Source organism: Phocoena sinus, chromosome 1 (assembly GCF_008692025.1).
Source record: "Phocoena sinus isolate mPhoSin1 chromosome 1, mPhoSin1.pri, whole genome shotgun sequence".
Classification (NCBI taxonomy): domain Eukaryota; kingdom Metazoa; phylum Chordata; class Mammalia; order Artiodactyla; family Phocoenidae; genus Phocoena; species Phocoena sinus.
The window spans coordinates 21,504,964-21,525,511 of NC_045763.1; the positions used below are offsets into that span (position 1 = coordinate 21,504,964).

The 20,548-nt window shown below is 57.7% G+C and overlaps 2 protein-coding genes across 4 annotated transcripts; both read right to left on the reverse strand.

Annotated features, from left to right (window-relative positions):
* Nucleotides 1–159: 159 nt before the first annotated feature.
* Nucleotides 160–11,891, reverse strand: MAP3K6 (mitogen-activated protein kinase kinase kinase 6). Of its 3 annotated transcripts, XM_032611774.1 has the most exons (30): nt 11,163–11,891; nt 9,772–9,788; nt 9,649–9,678; nt 9,537–9,560; nt 9,078–9,268; nt 8,793–8,961; nt 8,302–8,408; nt 7,709–7,879; nt 7,496–7,608; nt 6,940–7,099; nt 6,571–6,733; nt 6,375–6,494; nt 6,216–6,265; nt 6,031–6,126; nt 5,791–5,878; nt 5,576–5,709; nt 5,045–5,172; nt 4,671–4,807; nt 4,245–4,350; nt 3,599–3,756; nt 3,303–3,495; nt 3,059–3,197; nt 2,598–2,757; nt 2,253–2,429; nt 1,872–1,977; nt 1,430–1,598; nt 1,227–1,339; nt 1,060–1,133; nt 693–769; nt 160–470 (listed from the first exon to the last, which is right to left on the reverse strand). In XM_032611774.1, the coding sequence occupies exons 1-30, from the start codon at nt 11,503–11,505 to the stop codon at nt 380–382; spliced, it is 3,804 nt and encodes a 1,267-aa protein (XP_032467665.1). In that variant the 5' UTR covers nt 11,506–11,891; the 3' UTR covers nt 160–379. The 3 variants fall into 3 exon arrangements, with proteins under 3 accessions (XP_032467665.1, XP_032467656.1, XP_032467672.1); XM_032611765.1 differs by having other exon boundaries at nt 9,649–9,788; XM_032611781.1 differs by lacking the exons at nt 160–470; nt 693–769; nt 1,060–1,133; nt 1,227–1,339; nt 1,430–1,598 and adding an exon at nt 1,618–1,705 and having other exon boundaries at nt 9,649–9,788; nt 11,163–11,505.
* A 1,748-nt stretch (nt 11,892–13,639) lies between these two features.
* On the reverse strand, nt 13,640–18,371 carry FCN3 (ficolin 3). The gene is given in 10 exon segments (XM_032633642.1): nt 13,640–13,872; nt 14,063–14,067; nt 14,916–15,048; nt 15,155–15,284; nt 15,811–15,820; nt 16,404–16,524; nt 16,730–16,762; nt 16,992–17,036; nt 17,383–17,478; nt 18,266–18,371. Coding segments are annotated over 10 exon segments (912 nt in total).
* Between the last annotated feature and the right edge of the window lie 2,177 nt (nt 18,372–20,548).

Below are 20,548 nucleotides of genomic sequence, written 5' to 3' on the forward strand. Positions count from 1 at the left end.
GGGCTGATGTCGGCTTGAGGGTGGGAGTGTGGGGAGGGCAGTGATAGCAGGGAAGTGAAGAGGGCCAGATGAAGGAACTTTGGACTCAGACATGAAGACTTTAGGGAGCTGGTCCTAGGACTCCTCCCCATACTTCAGACATCACCAAGGCCCAAGGGTACAAAAGTATTGTTTAATAGACTGCTTGCCGGCACTCCGTGTGAGCTTGAGGCACCTCTCTGGTTGGTTCCCCCCACTGGGGCTAGGCTTGGGCCCTACCCTGCCCCCCACCCACCTGGCCTCCTCCAGTTGCCCCTGGGTCCTGGGGCAGGTGTGTCAGAAGCCTCTGTGTTTCCTGCATTCATCCATCCTTGGGTCTGGCCTCCCGTCTCTGATGTCCTCATTCAGCCTCCCGCGGGCCAGGGGTAACTGGCGTGGACTTTGCTCGCCATGCCAAGATGGCTCTCCAGATGCGGCATATCATCCCTCCCCTGGGGGCACCAGGCTCAATGAGGCTCAGGCAGAAGAAGGCCCTGGGCTCTCTCTCTGGTACCCACTGTCTGCCTGATGCCCCCTCTGTCCCCAAGGGACCCTAGGGTCCCTATAGTTTTCAGAGAGGAACCCAGGCAGGCCTGTAACTAGGGGGGTGGTGTCACGATCTGGCCAGCATGAGGCCATATGTGTGGGTTATCCCTCAAGGGCCCAGGACATACCTGATGTGTGTGTAGATGAGGTCATCTCTAGTGGCACAGGTCAGTAAGGCATGGAAGGTGAAGCTGTGGTTCAGTAGCTAGTTGTGGACAAAGACACATACACAGAAACAGGGAGGGGTAAAATCAGAGACAGATGGGTCCAGAGACCCAGGAACTAGCTCTGTTCTACTACCAACATGCTAGGACAGATCACACTCCTTGCTGGGCCTCAGTTTTCTCATCTGTCCAATGGGAGGCATATACAAAGTGCTAATTCAGTATTGAGATTCTCTGCATCAGAGGGAGAAAGTGAGAAGAGCTGAAAGATGGGCATAGTTGGAGTCTTTGGTTGGTGGGGGTCAGGGACTGCCAATACTCGCCCCCTCACCGTCCGGATGGTGCCTGAATCCACATTCAGTTCCTGTAGCCACCGCACCAGGCCATGGTCCACTGTGAGAGCAGCTGTCAGGGAGAAAGCTGGTGAACCCAAGGATGCCTCTGCCAAGAAGCGGCCTCACACCCACCATTCGAGCTCTCCAGACTGCTCCCACTCACCTGGGGGCTCTGAGGCCAGGGACCAGGTCCTGGCCTCCCCACTGACGCGCTGTAGGGTTAGCTGCACCAGGGCCTGGCACTCCCGTTCCTTCTCAGCCAGGACATCTCTTAGCCTGGTAGAAGGCAGAAGGCAATAGAATGGAGGGGGCGTAGGTAGGGGTGAAGCTCCTGCAGAGGCTATGGGCGAGTCCCAGAAGCTTTACCTATCGGTCTCTGCTCGCAAGAGGCCCAGCTGCACCATCAAAGGTGGGGTTCCCTGCTCGGGTTCCCCTGGGAGCGGGCTCCGCCGGACTGGGGTCTCCTGCTGCTTCTGCTGGGACTCTTCTTTATTGGATTCCTCCGACTTCGGTGGGACTGCCTCCTTCTCCGCCTCTGCCAATCCGAGTGGGGTAAACTCAGGCAGGGCGAGAATGCCCATTTAGGACCCCAGACATCGGCAGAGGACGCGGGGCTCTGGGCACGGGCTAGGCAGTGTCAGCCTGGGAGATATCCATTTGGTTACGCCATCCCCCTGCTTGGCGCTGGGTCAAGCCAGGGCCTCGCTGACCACGCCCCTACCGGCCCTATTTGTGTTCGCCACACCCCCAAGGATCACATCCTCGCCCCGCAGGCAGGCAGGCAGGCAGGCTCCAGTCCCCCACCCACCTGGGGCCAGAACAGCCAGGGCTGCCAGCACAGCGCGGCTGAGCAGCGAGTCCAGCACGAACATCCAGTGTGGGCGGATCTGGCGCCTGTGGAGGATCTGCTTCACCTGGAGCAGGAGGAAGGGTGCGGCTGAGACTGCTGAGCTTCAGAGATGGGGCTTGAGTTGGAAAGGCCTAGAAAGTCTTCTATCGGAGGCAAGTGGGGTGGGCGGGCTTGGGATCAGAGGAGGGGCTGAGAAGCTAGGACTGCGCCGATGTCCCTTTCCCGATGGTTCTATCGGCGAAGACATGGAATCTTGCAACATCAAGTCCTTGTACATTCCCAAGCATGGGGAGCTCACTACCTCTTATTGGGCAGCCCTAACTGAGAAAGCTCCCTCACCGCATCCGGGAAGGCGAAGAGCGGTCCTTGCAGAATCTCGGGCCCAAGGCCCTGGGCCCGAAGCTGCCCTTGCAGCTCCTGCAGCTCCTGGGCCAGCTGCCGGCGGTTGGGAGTGTGGATGTGCGCCCTGAGGCAGCGCAGTAGCTGTTCCACATGATTCCTCCCCAGATGGGAACCCTGAGGAGGAAGAGAAGGTCATCAGCGAGTATTCCCGCCTGAGCTGGGGGAGATGCTGGTGGGAGGGTGCGGGGTGCGGTGGGGTGGGGAGCGGAGGGACGGGGGAGGCCTTCAGCAGGAGTCCTGTCGGTGCTTGACCAGCAGGGGGGGCCGGGGCGAGCCGCCCACCTGTTCCTGCTCCAGGCACAGACTCTCTGCCAGGGCCTGTAGCTCCTGCTCCAGTACCGTTGCCAACATGGCCCGGCGCTTGCTCTCTTGGTGCAGGAGGCTCAGCCCCGAGCTCTCCTCAGGGGACGCGGGCTCCTCGGCCCCAGGCTCCTCAGGCACCCTGGGTGCAGTGAAGAGCGGCTGTTGGAGGGTGGGCGGCAACACCATCCCGCCACCTCCACCCCAGAGTTTGAATCCTGGCTTTTACTTTTATGCCCACCTCACAGGGACAAAAGAGATGAGCTCAGTCAGCATTGAGAGGGCACAACAAGTATAAGTAAGAGCATTTGGGAGGAGGGCACCAAATGCCATCCTTACAAGTGATCAAAGTGCCCAAGTCCCCAAGGAGGGCTTTTTCTGGAGGGAGCGTACCAAGACAAAACCAGATGAAGCAAACCCACCCCAGGACCCTGGGTTCTTACCGGAGCTGGCTGGTGTCCCCATAACTGAGCCAGCGCTTGGGGGGACTGGGAGGGTGCTGAGAGGGTGCCTGAGGCCGCGGGAATGTCTGGGACTGGGAGGTCAAGTCAGCTAAAGGAGTGGGGCTGGCGGAAGGGGCGTCTGAGGGAGGGACAAGGCTGTCACACGGGGCCCCCTGAGCCCTCTCACCTCCACAGCTCCTCTGCCCTCACCCCAGCGTGCCCACTCCCTCCACCCACTTGGTACCTGAGGACCTTAGAGCATACTGGGGGGAGCCGGGGTTGCGGCTCCTCTTCCCAGGTTGCAGGAAGGGGTCCTCCAGCAGTGCTTGGGCACTGGCTCGGAGGCGTGGATCTGGCTCAAAAGTTCGGAGGAGGAAGGCTTGAGCCTCGGCTGACAGAGAACTGGGCATTGGTGGGTGCACCTTGTACATGCCCACCTGGGAAGAGGGCAGGGAGGGGACACAAGGGACAAGTTTAGAGGTGTTCAGGGCCCAGTCTGTCCCCACCCCACCTCATAAGCCAGGCCGTGAGGGCTCTCACCTGAAACATGGCAGCCTGCGGGCTCCCCAGCTCGTGGAAGGGTGGGCGACCTGTGGCCATCTCGATAACAGTGCAGCCCAATGACCAGATGTCCGCCGCCTTCCCATACCCTCGTGGGCCCTGGTCAATGATTTCTGGGGCCATATACTGTAGGGTCCCTAGGACAGGAGCAGTAGCAATAATGGGCATCTGGGCTTTGCCGCTGTGGGGGTGGCAGGGGGCTCTGTCATCCTCTGGCCGCCTGCATTCACCCTGAACTTTAGTATCCAGAACAGTTCCTACCACCTCCCCTGGTCATCAGACATCTATCCTGAGTCTCCTCACCCATCTCAGGCTCTGTCACGTTCGTGGGCTCCATCGTCCACAGTAGGTGCCATCCTCTAACCTGGATTGCATCATCCGCTTTGACCTTTGGCCCGCATCAACACTTCTGGGCTCCGTTTCAGGGACTAAACTCAATGTCATCAGCTATCCAAGCTCCAGTTCTAGATTCTATCACCTAACCCCTGGCTCAATCACCTGCCCCGGGTTCCATCCCCCATTAGGACTCTAACTCCATGCCCAGGAGAAACAGCATTCCCTGGAAGGTCCCAAGAGTTCTCTGCCCCACGTCAGCAACCCCATTCACCACCCCACCCCCTGTTACCTGCGAAGGTCTCAGTGCAGGGTGTGATGCCGGCTAGTCGCTTGGAGGTACCGAAGTCGGAAATCTTGAGCAGCCCGCTGAAGGTGTTGATCAGTACATTGTCCCCCTGAGTAGAGTGGACATTGTGCTCAGCAGACATCAGGCTGGGCTCCTGGTGCCAGAACTGGACTCTATCCCGAGACCCTGACTCCTGGGACTCCCGGCCTTACCGTGCCTCTGTCAACCTCCTCCCCCTGCCATCCCACTTATCCCCCTCTGGAAGTTAGCTTCAGATCTGAAATTCTTGCCTTCTCTAGGGAACCTTCTTGATGAATTCCCCAACCCTTTGCAAAGGGTCTGTCCACTTAGTCTAAACTGTCAGCCTCTGTCTGGGGCCATATCTCTTCCTCCCCACTCCCCACCAGGGTGAGCCAGCTACACGCTGACCTTGATATCTCGATGCACGATGCAGTTGTCGTGCAGGTAGCTGAGTCCCTGCAGGATCTGGCGGATGTAGAAACTGATGGTGCTCTCGTTGTCCTGCAGGGGTCCCCACACTGACCGCAGCAAGGAGGACAGGCTGCCTGGGAAGATGAGTCCAAGGTCATAATTGGCACCCGCTTACTCCAGCGCACAGCTCTGCTCAAAGGCCAGGCCATGGCCCAGACTCCATCACCCAACTGCACTGCCTCAGCTAATTCTGGGCTACACTACCCACACACGCTAGGGTTCATTTTCCCGGAGGGTTCTCCACCCCTGCTTGGCTCCAGCCCCATGCCCCACAACTCCAGTTCCATTCCCGTCCCACACAGGGCAGGAACCTCCAGGCACTTCCTCCATGAAGATCTTGAGGTAGCCGCCCTGACTGGCTGAGCCCAGATAGCGCACGATGTTCTTGTGGCGCAGGCGTTTGTGCAGAGCGATCTCTTCATGCAGTGGCTGAGAGAACCTGGGGGCAGGTAGGGAGTAAAGAACAGGCCAGCTTGGGGCAGAGATGCTTACCCAACTCCAGCGCCAGCAAGGCAGGCCCCCAGGATCTGCCCCGCCCACCAGCACCCCCGCCCCTGACCTTCCGCAACTTAATCACCCAGCCCACGTGCCCTCCAGACCACAGCCCGCCCTCCGGGTCCCTGCAGTTCTGCGCACAGGCCTGGGCCCACTGGGCTCGTACTCTCGCTTCTGTGAGCCAGCGCACTCGGCTCGACCACTTGGGCATCCGCGTCGCCCCCGCCTGCAGTCCCGCCCACAGGACCCTCTGAACTCGCGGTCCCGCCCATTTGACCCGCCCACCTGGTCCCCCAGCCCCCCACCCCGTGCCCTGAGCCCCGCCCGCGTGGCCTCAGGTCCCAAACCTGCTGTCCCGCTCCGGGATCTCCTTGATGGCGATGCGCACCCGCGTGCGCCGATCACGGCCGGCGTACACCACCCCGTAGGTGCCCTTGCCCAGCACCAGCCGCTCTCCCGACTCCGTGTACTCATAATCAAACTGGGGGGCGGGTGAGATGCGGGGTTCAGCTGGGCCCTCAGCCCTTCCCCCTCCTCAAGCTCCCAGCAACCCCTTCCTCACCTCCAATACCTCCCCTCCGCCCTCCGCCTCCTCTGCGGCCGCCGTGGAGTCCGGATTCTTCACCAAGGCCTGGATCAGCCCGCAGAACCTGAGGGCGGAGATTAGACTGATGGGAGGGGCACCTTGGGCGGAAACTGACCCCTTTGCCGAGAGCACCCAGGGAACATGTCCCTTCCTTTCCCTCAATACCCCGGGCACCCTTGCCCTCAGAGCACCCCGACCCCGAAGGGCTGCGCGCACCACTGGCAGTGCCCTCCGCTGGGGAAGCACAGCTGGACGTCCTGAGCCGGGGGAAGCGCGTAGAGGAAGCAGCAGCGCTCGTCTCGATTCGACACGCTGGAAGGGATGAAGAACCCCAGTGAGCCGGGCAGCCCAGCAGCGCCGCCCCCGCCCCCGTCCGACCTCCCCCAGGTCTCCCCTCTCACCTGACACCGCTGATGGAGGCCACCGGGAAGGTCCAGCTGGAGGGAACGTCCTGTGAGAAGAAAAAGGTCCAAGAGGGGTGTGGGGACCGGGAGAGGGGTCTGGGGATGGGGGAAAGGCTGGAGAGAAGGGGTGCATAGATGTGAATGGGGGTGACTCACCGGCGATATCACCTGCTTACCGGGCTCCAGCAGGCTCACCGTCACTGTGCTCACCGGGTTGGTACCATGAGCCTCCAGCCTGGCCGGTAGAAGCACCTTATTCATCTCCAGGACCAGCACCTGCAGATGACAGGGGAGAGGGGCTGGTCAAAAGGGGCCTGCCCCTCTCCCAGGTCCCACACCCCACGGGCCTCACCAAGCACTGCTCCCCTTGGGGAGAAGTCATCTTGAGTGGCTGGCAGGACTGTAGCAAAAAGTGGAGCCAGAAGTGGGCGTGGTGTGGGGTTTCTCCAGGAGGCTCTAGTGTGGGTCTGAAGTGCTGGTACAGCAGGAAGGTTTCCATCACAGACACCAGGTACCTGCAGACACAACCTTGTCCTCAACTCAGCCCAGGCACCAGCTAGCACTGCCAGGGAGAGTAGACTGGCTTGGATGCAGCCAGAATGTGGCCATTGGGTGCCATGGGCACTGGTCTGAAAGAGGTTCAGACTAGAAGCCACTGGATATAGGTGCAGAAGCTGACAGACCAGGCCAGCCCAGGACCACCACAGAAGGGGCCACCTACCATATGGGGGCATTGAGCTTGTACAGCTGCTCTGCAGCCAGTGCCACCTGCGTGAGGTCATTGACAAGGATCTGAGCTCCCAGGTAGAAGCCAACATCCCAGTAATACTGCATCTTCTCCACACAGCCTTTTCGGGCCAGCAGGCAGCCCAGCTTCATGCCTGGGAGGGAGGGGCATGGGTTGTACTGAATGTGATTACAACTTTGGGCAAAGCCCAGGTGTAGGCCACAAAATTCATGTGGGCAGGAACATAGAAATGGCTAAAAACTTAGGTGTGGCCAGATCTCAGGTGGGAGTAGGAGCTCAGGCACAGGTAAGGGTTTGGGAACAAGTGTACGTGGAATTCAGTGTGTAAGGAACACAGGTGTGAGCTTAGGACCAGCTGTGGGCTCAAGGGCTCACGAGGGCCCAGGACCGGGGTGGGTTCAGGCAGAACAGGTCCAAAAGGGGATGTGGTCGGCCTCAGCTCCAGCCCAGTGTCTTCTCTCCCTGCCCTCTCCCCAGGCCCCTCTGAGCTCCTGTGGGTAGGGGATAGGGGTGCAGGATTGGGGTTCACCTATGAGCCGGAGCTCCTTGGAGTCCTCAAAGCGCTGCCCAGCGGCAATGAGAAGCACAGCTGCATTGATGCCCGAGTGGAGGCTGGGCTCTACATCAAAAGCCTTGCGATACCTGGGGTAAGGGTGGGGGGACACGGGACTGGACCGATGCCCACAGCCTCATTCCTCATCCCTCTAGCTCAGCCCACTGTCCACTCGTTTGGGCCCCTTACCAGTGATAGGCCTGCTCCCGGTGCCCAGCATCCTGGAAGCCGGAGCTGAAGAACATGTCCTTATAGATACGGCCACACATGCAATATAGGTCAGGTGCCACTGAGCCCTCAAACTGTACCAGTGGCAGCAGCACAGCCAGTGCCTTCTCCCGGTCCCCAGGTCTGTTCCTCCTAGGGGAAGGGGAAGAAGGCTGGGAACCCACTTGATGGCCCTGCCTCCACTCTCTGTCTAGGAACCCCCAGACCCTAAACAGCAGGGACCCTTCCAAGGGCCTGACAGTCATGAACCCAGAATAGCAGTGACTCTGGTCAGCTCTGATCTTTCTAGAGGTAGCAATCCCAGATGGAAGTGACTTCTAGCTGCAGTGACTCTGAGAAGCAGTGACCTTGGATAGCTATGACCACTCCAAGGGCAGCGCCACCACCCCACCCCACCCTGGGCAGCAAGAACAGAACAATAGGGACCATTTGACATCAGTGTGACCTTGGTCAGCAAATTCCCTGAACAGCAGTGATTGCAGACAGCAATGACTTTGCACAGCAGAGACCCATGTTCCCACATGCTGCGACCTGAGCCTTGCTCTGCTACCCACCGGTTGAGGGCAAATGTGTAGTGGAAGCAGACATTGTGCTGCTCAGCCACGTCACAGGTGGGCAAGGCCTGCAGCGTCTCCACCAGCTCAATGATGGCTGAGTAGTCCTGCAGGAGGGAATAGCATGCCCTGGCCTGTTGGCCTCTCGTGGGTCCCATCGGCCCACAGACCCTGAGGTAAACCTTGAGCTGGGGTCCCCTCTCACCGCGACACCCCATCTTCCCACCCACCATCCTCTGCACACCTCCTTCAGGCCCAGCGGGTAGTGTAGACACCACACCTTACACGGTGAACCCACTGTGTGCCCCAGCCTCCCAGCTGCCCTGGGAGACAAGATCGTCCCCTATTACAGACGAGGAAACCGAGGCTCAGAGACGTCAGATAATTTGTTCAAAGCCACCAGTGAGCAAGTGAGTCCAGGAGCTGGACTCGGGCTTGTCCGACACTGAATGCCGCTGCCCTCACTGCCCGCCTCTCTGAGCACCACACACCTGCACATCACGGTAGGAGAGCAGCAGGTTGATGATGATGTCAGGGCTGAGCAGCTCTACGCTGTCCAGTCTCCGCTGCAGGCGAGCCAGCTCCTGCCGCAGCTGCTGCCCGCTGAACCGCTCCCTCGCCCGCCGGATGTCCTGCCGAATGGTCTCCCGGAAATAGCCACTAACGTCCACGGCAGGGGAGGGGGGGAGAGAGAATGGCCGGGCTCGCCCTTCAGCCCCAGCCCCCTGTACCCTCACCAGCCTCCTCCTGGTACACCTGCTGAGGGCCCCCATTACCAGGAGTCCGTGGGCGTGGTCTCCAGCAGGCGGGCAAGCCGGCCCACCAGGGGTGTGAGCAGCACCTCGGTGCCCACCCCAGCCTGTACCAGGCCGTCAGCCAGGCCCCTCAGGAGGCCCGCATCTCCACATAGCACCCGACCAGTGGCTGTCACCACATAGGGGATCAGCGTGTAGCTGCCAACGCAATCCTGGTAGGAGGGAGGTGGGAATCAGTGGAGGTCAGTACCAGGTTAGAGAGGGGCAGTGAGGGGGTCAGAGATCAGCACCAGTGGGAACTAAAATAGCAGGGAAGGGGCACCCTTCATGAAGGGAGACCACAGGGAACAAAGGGTCACATGGATGTCAGGGGGCACTAGGGAGGTCAGAGAGGAATGAGGAGGCCAGGAAAGATAGTGGAGGTCAGAGGTCATAATGGAGGTCAAAGGGCACATTGGAGTAGGGGTGGTTTCTGCTCACCGAGTTCTTCTGGAAAATGTCCTCCTGCGGGGGACAGACATTCAGATACTGGTGTTCTGAGTAGGGCCACCCCAGCTTTGTGCCGGCCCCCACCAGCCCGCTGGCCACCTACCCGCAGGGCCTGCAGGTCAGGGAGGTCGGCCTGGGAGCAGAGGAGCACGTTGTTGGTCATGCTGAAGCTCTCCCGCACACCCAGATGGTAGAACAGGGAGGGCTGCGCCAGGGAGCTGCTCACCTCCAGCACCACCACATCTGCGGGCACACAGGTGGGGGCCCTGAGCCCTGAAGCCCAGCTTGTGGGGAAGGAGCCTGGGGATCCATCCTGGCTCAACCTGCCTTCCCATTGTGACTCCAGCAGGGCCTCAGTTTCCCCCTTTTAGGGTCCCTCTGGTTCATACAGAAATTATATCTATAGTATTGCAAGGAAAGGAGTGGAGCTCCCCGGGCTATGACTCACATCCCACTGTTCAGAGCCTGCGGACACTGGGCACAGAGAAGGGGAGGCTGTGCACCAGTCTGGAGCCTGTTCCAGGCCATCTGAGAGGCAGGAGTTGTGCAAAGATAAAAGTCCCCTTCCCTGGGTTCTCAACCCAGTCTCTTGAAAGGGGCTGGCACAAGCAGTGTGCTGTGTGTATACACATGTGTATACACACATGCCCTGTGTGTGTACAAACACTGTGCCTCTGTGTGTGTGTGTGTGTGTATGTGTGTGTGTGTGTGTGTGTGTGTGCAGCTTGCTTTGTCTGTATCTCTGTGTGTGATACTGTCTGCGACAGTTTATGTGAATCAAGATATGTACGATTTGTGAGTCTGTGACTCTGTGTGTCTCTGTCCTCAAGGTCGAGTCAGCCTTCATTTTTAGGCTGAGGTTTTATGGACATCCTGCAAGTACGGTTCCTGGACTCTTGGATGAACAAATAAGTATCGGGGGCGGGGCGTCCGGGATGGCGAGAGGGCGGGGTGACCCGCGCGGGAATAGCCGCCTTCTGGTCCCGCCCCCGAACGACCCTGCTCCGCTTCCAACCCCCCCCCACCCGCAAGCTCGGCGCATTCTCTCGGAACTGCTGGGGTCTCATAACCCAAGCTCCCTCGCCTAGAATCCAGTGCAGTTGGGCAGTTGGTCCCCTTCACTTCTCTTTCTGCCTCTCCAGCCGGATCCTCGGAGGTAGTATGCTAGGACCCCTGAATTCCAGGCCCACATGTTACGGCTCCTTTCCCCAGTCCAAGTTCCACCTCCCAGGATTCTCCGTCATGAGATCCGTGCGAGATCATCCCGAGGCTGAGTTCTCCAATCCCACTCCTGAGATACCACACCCTGCCCCGCTCCCAGCCTCTCCCTAGGCACGGTGACGACTCCAGAGTGCTTAAGCTCCAGCCCTGAACCACGAGCCAGGCCTGGATCCGCTAAATCCCTGCCCGAGTCCGGCCGTGCTCCAGATCCCCTAAACTCCACTTTTATCACGGCCCCGCCTCGAGCCCCTAGACTTTAGCTCACTTTATGCCCGCATAGCCCCCTACACCCCACACCTCGGGATCTCCCGGGAGTCGCCAAGCCACGCCCCTTCGGCTCCGCCCCAGACCCTAAGCCCCGCCCCAGCGCCCCGCCCCGCCCCCAGGAGCGCTCACCCGCGTTGTAGAAGGAATCGAGCGCTGAGGTGTCTCCCAGCGCCAGGGTCCCAAAAGGCAGGCTGCGCAGCTGAGGTCGTGGCCGCGGTCCGGGGAGCTGCGCGCAGGCCTCACGCAGGCAGCGCAGAGGCAGCGGCTCCGCCTCGGCTCCAGTCTCGGGTTCCGCCAAGTGCTGCGTCTCCCGGGTCAACACGTATACCACGCTAAGAGGCCGGCTTCTCGCGCAGCCCCGGCCCGGGGACGCCGCGAGCGGCCGGCCCCGGCTCAGTGCCTCGGCCAGCGGGTCCTGCCAGCAGCTGCCGGCGCGCTCCGCGGCTCCGGACCTCAGGCACTGCCCCGCCATGCGGGGGCGCTCGGGCGTCGGGCGCCGGGCTTTGGGCACCCAGGGCGGGACAGGAGCCAGAGACAACAGATACCGGGATCTCGGGATCGGGAATCAGGTCAGGATCGGGAATCTCCTACAGGATCTGAAGATCTGGAGATCTGGAGATCCGAAGTCCGGCCGGAGGTCCCGTTTGGGAATCTGGTGTCCAGGGCGAAATCCGGCCTCTGACTTGTAAGGTCCTGAGGATCTGAAATCGGGGATTGGGGTCCAGGGAATCTTGGGCATCCGGTGATCCGCGACTCAGAGTCACGTGGGGGAATCCCGAGAATCGGTCAGGCAGTGCTCACCACCCGGATTCCGCAGGAGAGCGCGAGCAGTCACTCTCTCCTGCCCTCACATGTATACGGGCCGGGCCCAGCCCTTTCCTGGACGACAGGGAAAGCTCCACCCTCGGCCCTGGGGCAGCACCGCTCCCTAGCGGCCTGGGACTCGGCCTCTTCCCTCCCTCCTCTCCCGCCACAACCGCTGAGACAGGCCGCTTCCGGAACAGCCTGTGCCCCTGTGCACGCCAACCACTGTGGACTGCTCACAGCAGGCACTCGTAAGATGTGTGTCCAGGGGACTTCTCTGGTGGTCCAGTGGCTGAGACTCCGCACTCCCAATGTAGGGGGCCCAGGTTTGATCCCTGGTCGGGGAACGAGATCCCACATGCCACAACTAAGAGTTCGCATGCCACAACTAAAAGATCCCACATGCCGCAAAGAAGAGTTAAATAAATATATATATAAATAGATATATAAATAGATAAATAAATAAATATATATATATATAAATAAATATACACACACACACACACACGTGTGTGTGTGTGTGCCCAGGCCAGGGCTAAGGAAGGCAGAGGTGGGAATTGCAGATTGCAGGCCCTGCCCCCTGCGGGGTCTGTTGAAAGAAAGGATCTCCAGAGACATTAGTGTGTGTAGAACACAGCGTAGAGTGCCACGAAGAGTGCCTGTCCTCCGGGTCCCTGCTGTGCAGGCTGGGAGGGACTAGAGACTGGGGGAAGACTGGTCCTCAGCCTGCCAGGAGCATGGGACTTGGCATCTGAGCCCGGTCCTTTGCACTTTTGCCAGGGGGCTGCTTTTCCCGTAACCCAATCTGCCGTGGAGCCCTTCTGATCTATGACCTCCACCTAGAACATGACCATGGAACCTGAGAAGAATCCCCATGCAAACGTTTCTCTACTACCTGGAGAACGCCAGAAACCCCAGCCCTTGGGCTACAACAGCTTCCCAGCTCCAATCCCCAAGAATCCCTAACCTTCTAGTGTGAATTAGTGAGGCAGCAGCCTGGTATAAACTTCAGTGAACTCGGAAATCAGGAACTGGGGACTTAGAGAGGTTGAGTAATTTGTTCAAGATAACCCATCTACATGACAGAGCAGGATGCAAGCCCAGGACTATCTGTCAGGCTCAGAGATCAGACTCTTAACTATTGCTCTAACACTTTCTAGAATGTGACACTGGCAAATTAACTAACTGCTCAGTAAATGCCAGTTCAGTACTGCTGTTTCACTGCCTTGTTGCCCCATGGAAGAAAAATGTACCTGCCTTGGTTTGACTGAGTTCAAACTAATCCCTAATGGGACAGGCAAGAAGGAGCAAAGAATGAGAACTTGACTTACAACAGAGCCTGGAAAAGAGACAACATAGAAGGGACAAGGAGGGGGCAACAGAGAGAGTGAGATAGCTGTGCAATTCCCACCACAAAACCATCCACTTGTAGGACCCAGGGGGCCCAAGAGTATTCTCAGTGGATGTCTGAATCCTTCCAAGTCCACCACTCAATGCTCCTCTGGCCTTGGCTTGCACACCTCTTGGGATGGAAGCCTCACTACCTTTTGAGGCCGATTCGTCCGTCTTCCTGACTGGAAGGAATATCTTCCTTGAATGGAACTGAAACCTGTGCCCTGCTCTGCCCTTGTGAGTTTTTCCCAATAACTGGAAGAGGTCTGCAAGCCAGGAAAGGGTTAAAGTGATTTTCTTTTTTTTAACATGGACAGAGGAGCAAAGATGGTTAGCAATGGGGAGGGGTAGCCGAGGGTCCAGAAACTGTACGGGAGAGATGAGATAACCCTGCTTGTTGCCAGGATGCCCTAGCAAAGCATTATGTGAACCCTGTGGTAAGGGTGGCCCACGCCACAGTCTGAGGCCCAGTCAATGTCATAGTTATGGGCAGTGGCTTCGGACATCCAGTGGCGCCCGTTGAGATTGGACTGATAGCAGGATCTGAAACACCAGGCACCACGGACAGTCACCTCGCAGCTGCTCTCGCTTGTATCATGGTTGGTGTCATAGGTGGTAAAGGGCTTCCTGCCGTGCGTGGAAGCTCAGGGAGTCCCCTGGCAGGAAGGGGATGAGAGGCACCTAGGTGCCAGCACCATGCCTGGCACCCTTGGAGAGATGATCTCACAGGAGCCTCAGAGCAATGGTGAGGTGGATGTTTTCAGCCCCCATGAGAAAACAGCAGTGCCAAGGAGCCAGGGTGTTTGCCCAAGGCTACACAGGGGCACTGGGACTTGAGCTCAGGACTGTGGCTCCAAAGCCACTGGCTCCTCCCCCTACCTTTTCCCCTCCCAGAATCCTCAGCTTCCCTCTTGCTCCTTTGTCTCCTCCCAGCTCCCATCTGCAGCCTGAGCAACTGTGCCAGGGAGAGCTGGGAGGGATTTCTCAGATGCCTGGGCAGGAAAGGGGGCTCCCCTGAGGCACCTCCTCATAACCACTTCCCTCTTTTAGATTTCTCCTTAACAGTTGGTGTTTCTTTGAAAAAAGCCTTCTCTGGTTCCTCTTCCAAAGCATATAATGCTGGGGACTTTCCTGGTGGTCCAGTGGTTAAGACTCCACACTACCAATGCAGGGGGCCCGGGTTCGATTTCTGGTCAGGGAACTAGATCCCACACGCATGCCGCAACTAAAGATCCCGCACGCGGCAATGAAGATCCCACATGCCGCAACTAAGAACTGGCAGAGCCTAAATAAATAAATGAATGAATAAGTATTAAAAAAAAAAAGGCAGATAATGCTAACACTCAACAGAGCCTCAGAGTCTCCCACACCCTCCCTCCCTGCCTTCTTACCCATTTTACAGGGGAGGAAACTGAGGCTCTGACCCAGAAGGGACTTGCCCAAGGTCACATAGTTAGTAAATGACAGAGCTGGACTTTTAAACTCAGGATTGTTTGCCTCCAGAGCCCAGCTTCTTCACTCCTACACCACCCTGTCTCACGACTGCCATTTTTCAGATGAGGAAACTGAGGCCTACAGAGGGGAAGGAGTTGTCCTGGGTCATTCTTGGAGGCCGTGGCAGCCCTGGGAAAGAACCCAGCCTCCCTCACCTTCTTTGCCTACTCCAGGGTCCCACTGTAGGCTCGCTCACCTGCAGTGCCCTCTGAGAACCTGCCCAGCACTAGCTGGGTAGTGACCTGCCTCCCCAAAGAGGCCCCACAGTGAGCAAAGGTGCGGTTGCCTTTAAAGTCCTCCACCTCCACCCGCAGCTCCCAGGTACCTGGGGGACAGGGAGGCAGAGACGGAGGAATCCTCAGATCCCAGGTGGGAAGTCAGAATGCCAGGGGAATGCCCCTCCAGCTCCCTGGACCCTACTGAGAACCTACTCTGGAGAGTAAGCTGGGGCAAATTCTCATTATCCAGCCAGAATTCGGACTCCTGGCTCCCAAGACCTGCTTTGTAGAAGGACCAAGAGCAGAAGAAATCCACGGAACCATCCTGTCACCGCTGGAATAGCTAGGGAGGCAGAGAAGGCTAGCACGGCAGCCATTGCTCCAGGCTGAGCATGGGATGAGGAGAAGCAGGGGGCAGAGGCAGCTGAGAATGGATGCACTGTGGGGGGTAGGTGGACAGGCACCCCCTCTTTGGATTGGGGGCCTGTTGATAAAGTGTGAGTCCAAGTGAGCCTTGCCTGTGAATATGCTGATGAGCTCTACACACACTTATTACCTTTTACTGACTCTCAACTTCACACTGCAGCCTCGAAAGCCCTGGGGGAAATGAAATGAGAGAAACATCGTCCCTGTCCTCGGGAGACGGTCAGTCCAGTTGGGGGTCAGATTCAAAATAACCTGTTTTAATTTACTATCATAAGAACCAAGATATTGGAGCAGAGAAGTCACCTCCAGAGGCCCACCCAGCCTTACCCTGATGCTCCCTCCCAACCCCACTTTCCTCTTCAAGCCAAGCAGACCCCAGGCCCTGCAGAGTTTCTCTCCTAAATGTCTTTCCGTCTAAGAGCCTCTACTTCCATTGTTGCCACTGCCCACCCTCTTCTCCTGCCCCGACCCCTGCAGTTGTCCTAACCTGTGTCCCTACCTGCAGTCTGGTCCCCACTCAATGCATCTGCCAGTGTGTAGCCTGAGTCTTCTTTCTAAAACATGTCTGACCTGGTCCCTCCTCTGCTTAAAACTCTTCCATGGCTCCCCACTGCCCTCCACACTCCTCAGTGGGTCATTCAGTGCCCTCTGTGAACTGGTCTTTTCAGGGGCCCTCAGTCCATTCTTGACCCACAGCAGTAGACCTCAGCCAACCACTCCACCTGCTCTCAGCTGATTCATACAGTCCCCCCACACCCTCTTGTACTCTCCTGCCTCCTTACATTTGTCTTTCCCCCTACCTGGAATGCCCTTCTGCACCTCATCTATCTCGAGAACTTCTACACAGCCTTCAAGGCCCTTTCAAATGGCATCTCCTCTGTGAAGCCTTCTCAGACTTCATTCCTTAGTGAGTTATGCTTAGGGGATGCCTTGGCTCTGGTAGGCTCTGGCTCCCCCTAGGGGCCAAGGGGAAGAAGTGCCCACTGGGCCTGACTTCTGAGTCCCTTCTCTCCCGGACACTCGCTCACCAGCCAGCCCCCCGTTTGTGATGTCCACATCACAAAAGACTGGGAAGGCTCGGCCCTCGGGTAGGCACAGATTGTACCAGCTGCTCAAGGTGGCACCCCGGCTCAGCAGCTCCTGGCAGCTCCTGGGGCCTGGGGAAGGGGAGATGGACTGAGGGGGGCCCCCAAGTTACTCCCCACCCCCCACCCCCCTCACAGGCAATGGAACAGGCCAAGTGTGGGATTCCTTTGGACCCCTGAAGAGGGGTTCCAAGGTGCGCTGGGTGACACCTGGGGTCCACAAACACCCCAGCACCAACTGACTCCAAGTGCCTGGCTCCTGTGAAGGCGGCCTCACTCTCCTGGCCCCGGAGCAGGTTCGCTGAATCTCCTGCCCCAGGGAAAGATGAGTGTTGGCTCTTGAGGTCTGAGTACCTCCAAGGGAATGCCCATTAACCACCAGAGGGGAGGGTGCCCAGGCCCTTCTAATTCTCCCCACTCCTCCCAGCCTTCCACCCCCTCTGCAGGAGAGAAATCATAGCCAATTCCTGAACGGCAGCCAAGCAGAGGCAGTGACAGAGCAAAGAAAGACGAGGAGACCTCTGGCCGCACATACTCACCAGGCTCACCCTTGGGGCCCATCTTGCCTGGTGGTCCAAGTTGCCCTGAAATCCCAAGGCAGAGATGCATTACATCCCACCCCATGTCAGGGGCCAAAAAGCAACGAGGGATTTGGAGCCAGAAATCAAATCCCAGCTGCAGCCTTTCCTGGCTCTGTGAATGTGGGCAAACTGCTTATCCTCTCTGAGCCTCACTTTCCCCCTAGCAAAATGGGGGTGGTACCACCTACCTCACAGGATCAATCTTCGGATGCTGGGCATCCGGCCTGGAGCCTGGCACACAGTAGGTTCCTTGCCCTTTTGTCATGGGCTCTCAGCACAGACTGTAACTGCTGCACCCCATCCTCCCCAGCTTGCCCCAGGTCCCTGCCTGCTCCACGGCATCTCTCACCTTGAGGACCGGTCACTCCCTTCTCCCCAGAACTTCCTGGGGCTCCAGGACAACTGGGCAGGAAGACAACTTTGCTGGCTTCCAGTTCCCTGGGTTCTGCAGGGAGACATGGGGCTGGGTGGGCACAGGATGGGCATGGGGGGAGTGGGCATTTCTCTCCCAGACCCCTCTGCACTTCTGTTTTCACCCCCCAGATTCTAGCTGTCAGGACACTGGCCTCAGGAGCTGGCAAGGTTTTTCACCATTTGCATCTATTTGCATATGTTTTTGTGCATAGCCCAGATTATCAAACTCCCACACTGCTCCTTGAGGCTAGTGAGCCTGGCTGGGAGAAGGATACCTAGGGAGGGAATGAGGACAGATGGGTACGGGGGGTGCCCTAGGCCTCTACCTGGGCAGCTGGGGCATCCTGGCTTCTCAGGTGGGCTCCCCAAACAAGAGGAGCAAAAGGGAGAGTGGGGTCCAGAGTGGGCCCACCTTGCTGGAGCCCCTGAGGGAGGGTGCCAGTTTATAAGGGGCCAGGCTGGTGAGAGGACATGAAACAAGACTTCCTCCTGTTGTCCCTCCCCAGGGACACCCCACCCAGGCTGGAACCAGCAGAAGGTGGGGGCATTTCCTTCCTCAGCCCTGGAGAGAATGGGCATAATCCCTGCCTGCTCCAACCAGGATGGAGTCCAACTTCTGCTCCTGGCCTCTAGGGCTCTGCAGCCATCTCTTCAGACTTCGGGATTCACATAGGGTTTTTCTACCTTTGAACTTTAGCTAAGTCTTTGCCTTCCATCCGGAAGCCTCCTCCTCTTCTCCTCCTGTGAAGCTCCGCCCATCCATGAAGGTCCGGCCCTAATGCCATCTCCACTAGGAATCCTTCTCTGATCCTTGTCACCGGTGTCAGGAATGACCGCTGCTACCGTCTGTTGGGCACCTACTGCACCCCACGAGTCATGCTGGGTGCGGTACGTTACCTCCCATCGTGACACAGCCCCCGTCATGGTCGTTATTACTGGCCCTGGGTTATAGGCTGGTACATAGCAGGTGCTCAGTTAATGTTGGTTAAATGAATGAATAAAAATGGAGAAACGGGCCCAGAGACAGGACATGATTTGTGTTCTCTCTGGCACTTATATGCCATAGATTTTGCCCAAGCCCATGTTCCCTGCCCCCCTTAGCAAGGTGACTTCATGCCCACCCTCAGGTCCACTGAGAAGCCCCTGGCAGTGCCTAGAAAACAGCTGCTAATATAGGCCATCGAATGGGCAGACCGTGCAGGGCAGGCATGGAGGCTGGGAGGCCAGTGAAGAGGCAGCAGCCTTGGTCCAGATGTGAGTGGTGAGGTCTGAGCTGGAGAGGGACCTCCGGTGATAGGGGAGGGGAGGAGAGGAAAGGCTCATTCATTCATTCACTCATTCATTCCTTCATCAAACCCTCCCTGAGGGCCTCCTTTTTCCAGGCCCAGTGCTTGTGGGGGTGGGGAAGGCTGAGGTTCAAGAGGGTGTAGGGAAGGTAGAGGCCAAGTTTGCCAGACAAGATGGATCCACAAGATGGACGCTGAGACTCTGCAATTCCGATTCTAGGAATCTGTCCTCCCTACTCTCTCCCACAGGTGTGCCAAGATCTGCAGACAAGCCCCTTTACCGTGATGCTGTTTATGATAAAGTGGAAATGACCCAGCTGCACAGGGAGAGCATGCAGGCAAATAAATCACCACCATCTGTACAAGTCACAGGGCAAATGTGATCTATAATGAAAGGGGCAACATTGCAGAACAATAGGGAAAGCACGCTCCCACTCTGTATCTTAAAAACGCTAAATGTGTGTTGTGAATTCACAGAAAAAGGTCTGACACATCCTGTTAAGCATAGTTATTTCTGGGGAGTGGGACCAGGGGGAGAGGGATTCTCGCTCTTTATATAAACTTCTGTGTAGTCCTCTTGTTCCTTACAGGCATTTACTTTTTTTGGGGCGGGGGGGCACACGGCTTATGGGATCCTAGTTCCCCAAACAGGGATCAAACCCGTGCCCTCTGCAGCGGAAGTGTGCAGCCCTAACCACTGGACCACCAGGGAATTCCCGGCATTTACTAATTTTGAAAAAGAAAACATTCAATAGAGAAATTTCCTTAACTGGGTGGAAAGCCAGAAAGATATAGGGGCATTTCCTCCCTTGGCCTGGGAGGAATGGGCATTATCCCAGCCAGGATTAAGTGCTGGGTGGAGAAGCCAAGGGAGGGTGACCCAGGCAGGAGAAACTGCGTGTGCAGGGGCTTGAAGAAGAGAGAGCAAGGCAGGCTGGGTAACACAGATGCAAGGAGCTGGAGGGGAGGCTAAAGGGGGGGCTGATGTCTGAAAGGAGGGGGATGTTGATGGAAGTGAGCATGGAGGGGAGGGACACGGAGGTGGACTGTGTTTGGCATTGTCCATGGTGGTGCGATGTCTAGGCAGGTGAGCCCTCTATGAGGCCAAGGAGTAGCTGGAACTCCCTGTGGAGCCCAGGGGCCCTAAAGCCCTTCCAGCTGCAGCCAGAGACCCTGCACGGAGACTAGGCCTGGGGCAAGAAGAGGTGCAGGTGGCTGACCACAGGCTGCCCAGCTGGAAGGGTGGATGGATGTCCTGGAATGAAGTGGATGGAGCACATGCACCTGCTCTGAAACTTCCCCATATCCCACAAAGATGGGACCGCTGTTACCCAACTTTACAGACGAGGAAACTGAGGCCAAGAGCTGTTCAATTAACTTGTTCCCATTCACACAGAGAAGTCAGGCTCCACAGGCTGAACTTTCACCCATGACTCTCTATTGCTTCTCAGCTTCCTAGGGCAGTCATGGGACTAAATCAGATACTGATGTTAGACTCTCAGCCACATGCCTGGTTTCCAGCAAGTACCCCATTGATAGGAGATGTTAATTAGTCAGGGAAGACTTCTGGGCCCAAGGATGGGGGGTAAAGAGGGGGAGGTGGGCACAGTTGGAGCTTTCCAGAAGGGCCTGCTCAAGGAAGGCCAGAAGTACCCTGTGGAGGGTCCCGGGGGCACCTCCACCTTGGCACTGGGGCAGAGACCCAACTTTAGAAGGCAAAAGAGCCTGGAGATGCCTCTGCAGAGGAGTTCTGAAGTTCTGCTCATTCTAGAGTCAGAAAAACCTGGATTCAAATCCCAGCCCTGCCCCATTCCA

Coding starts and splice junctions, on each gene's coding strand:
- MAP3K6 (XM_032611765.1), bottom strand. CDS start 11,505: ATGGCGGGGCAGTGCCTGAGGTCCGGAGCCGCGGAGCGCGCCGGCAGC. Junction 6,127..6,215: donor GCCTCCATCAGCGGTGTCAG/GTGAGAGGGGAG, acceptor CATCCCTTCCAG/CGTGTCGAATCGAGACGAGC. Junction 2,758..3,058: donor GGGGACACCAGCCAGCTCCG/GTAAGAACCCAG, acceptor CACTGCACCCAG/GGTGCCTGAGGAGCCTGGGG.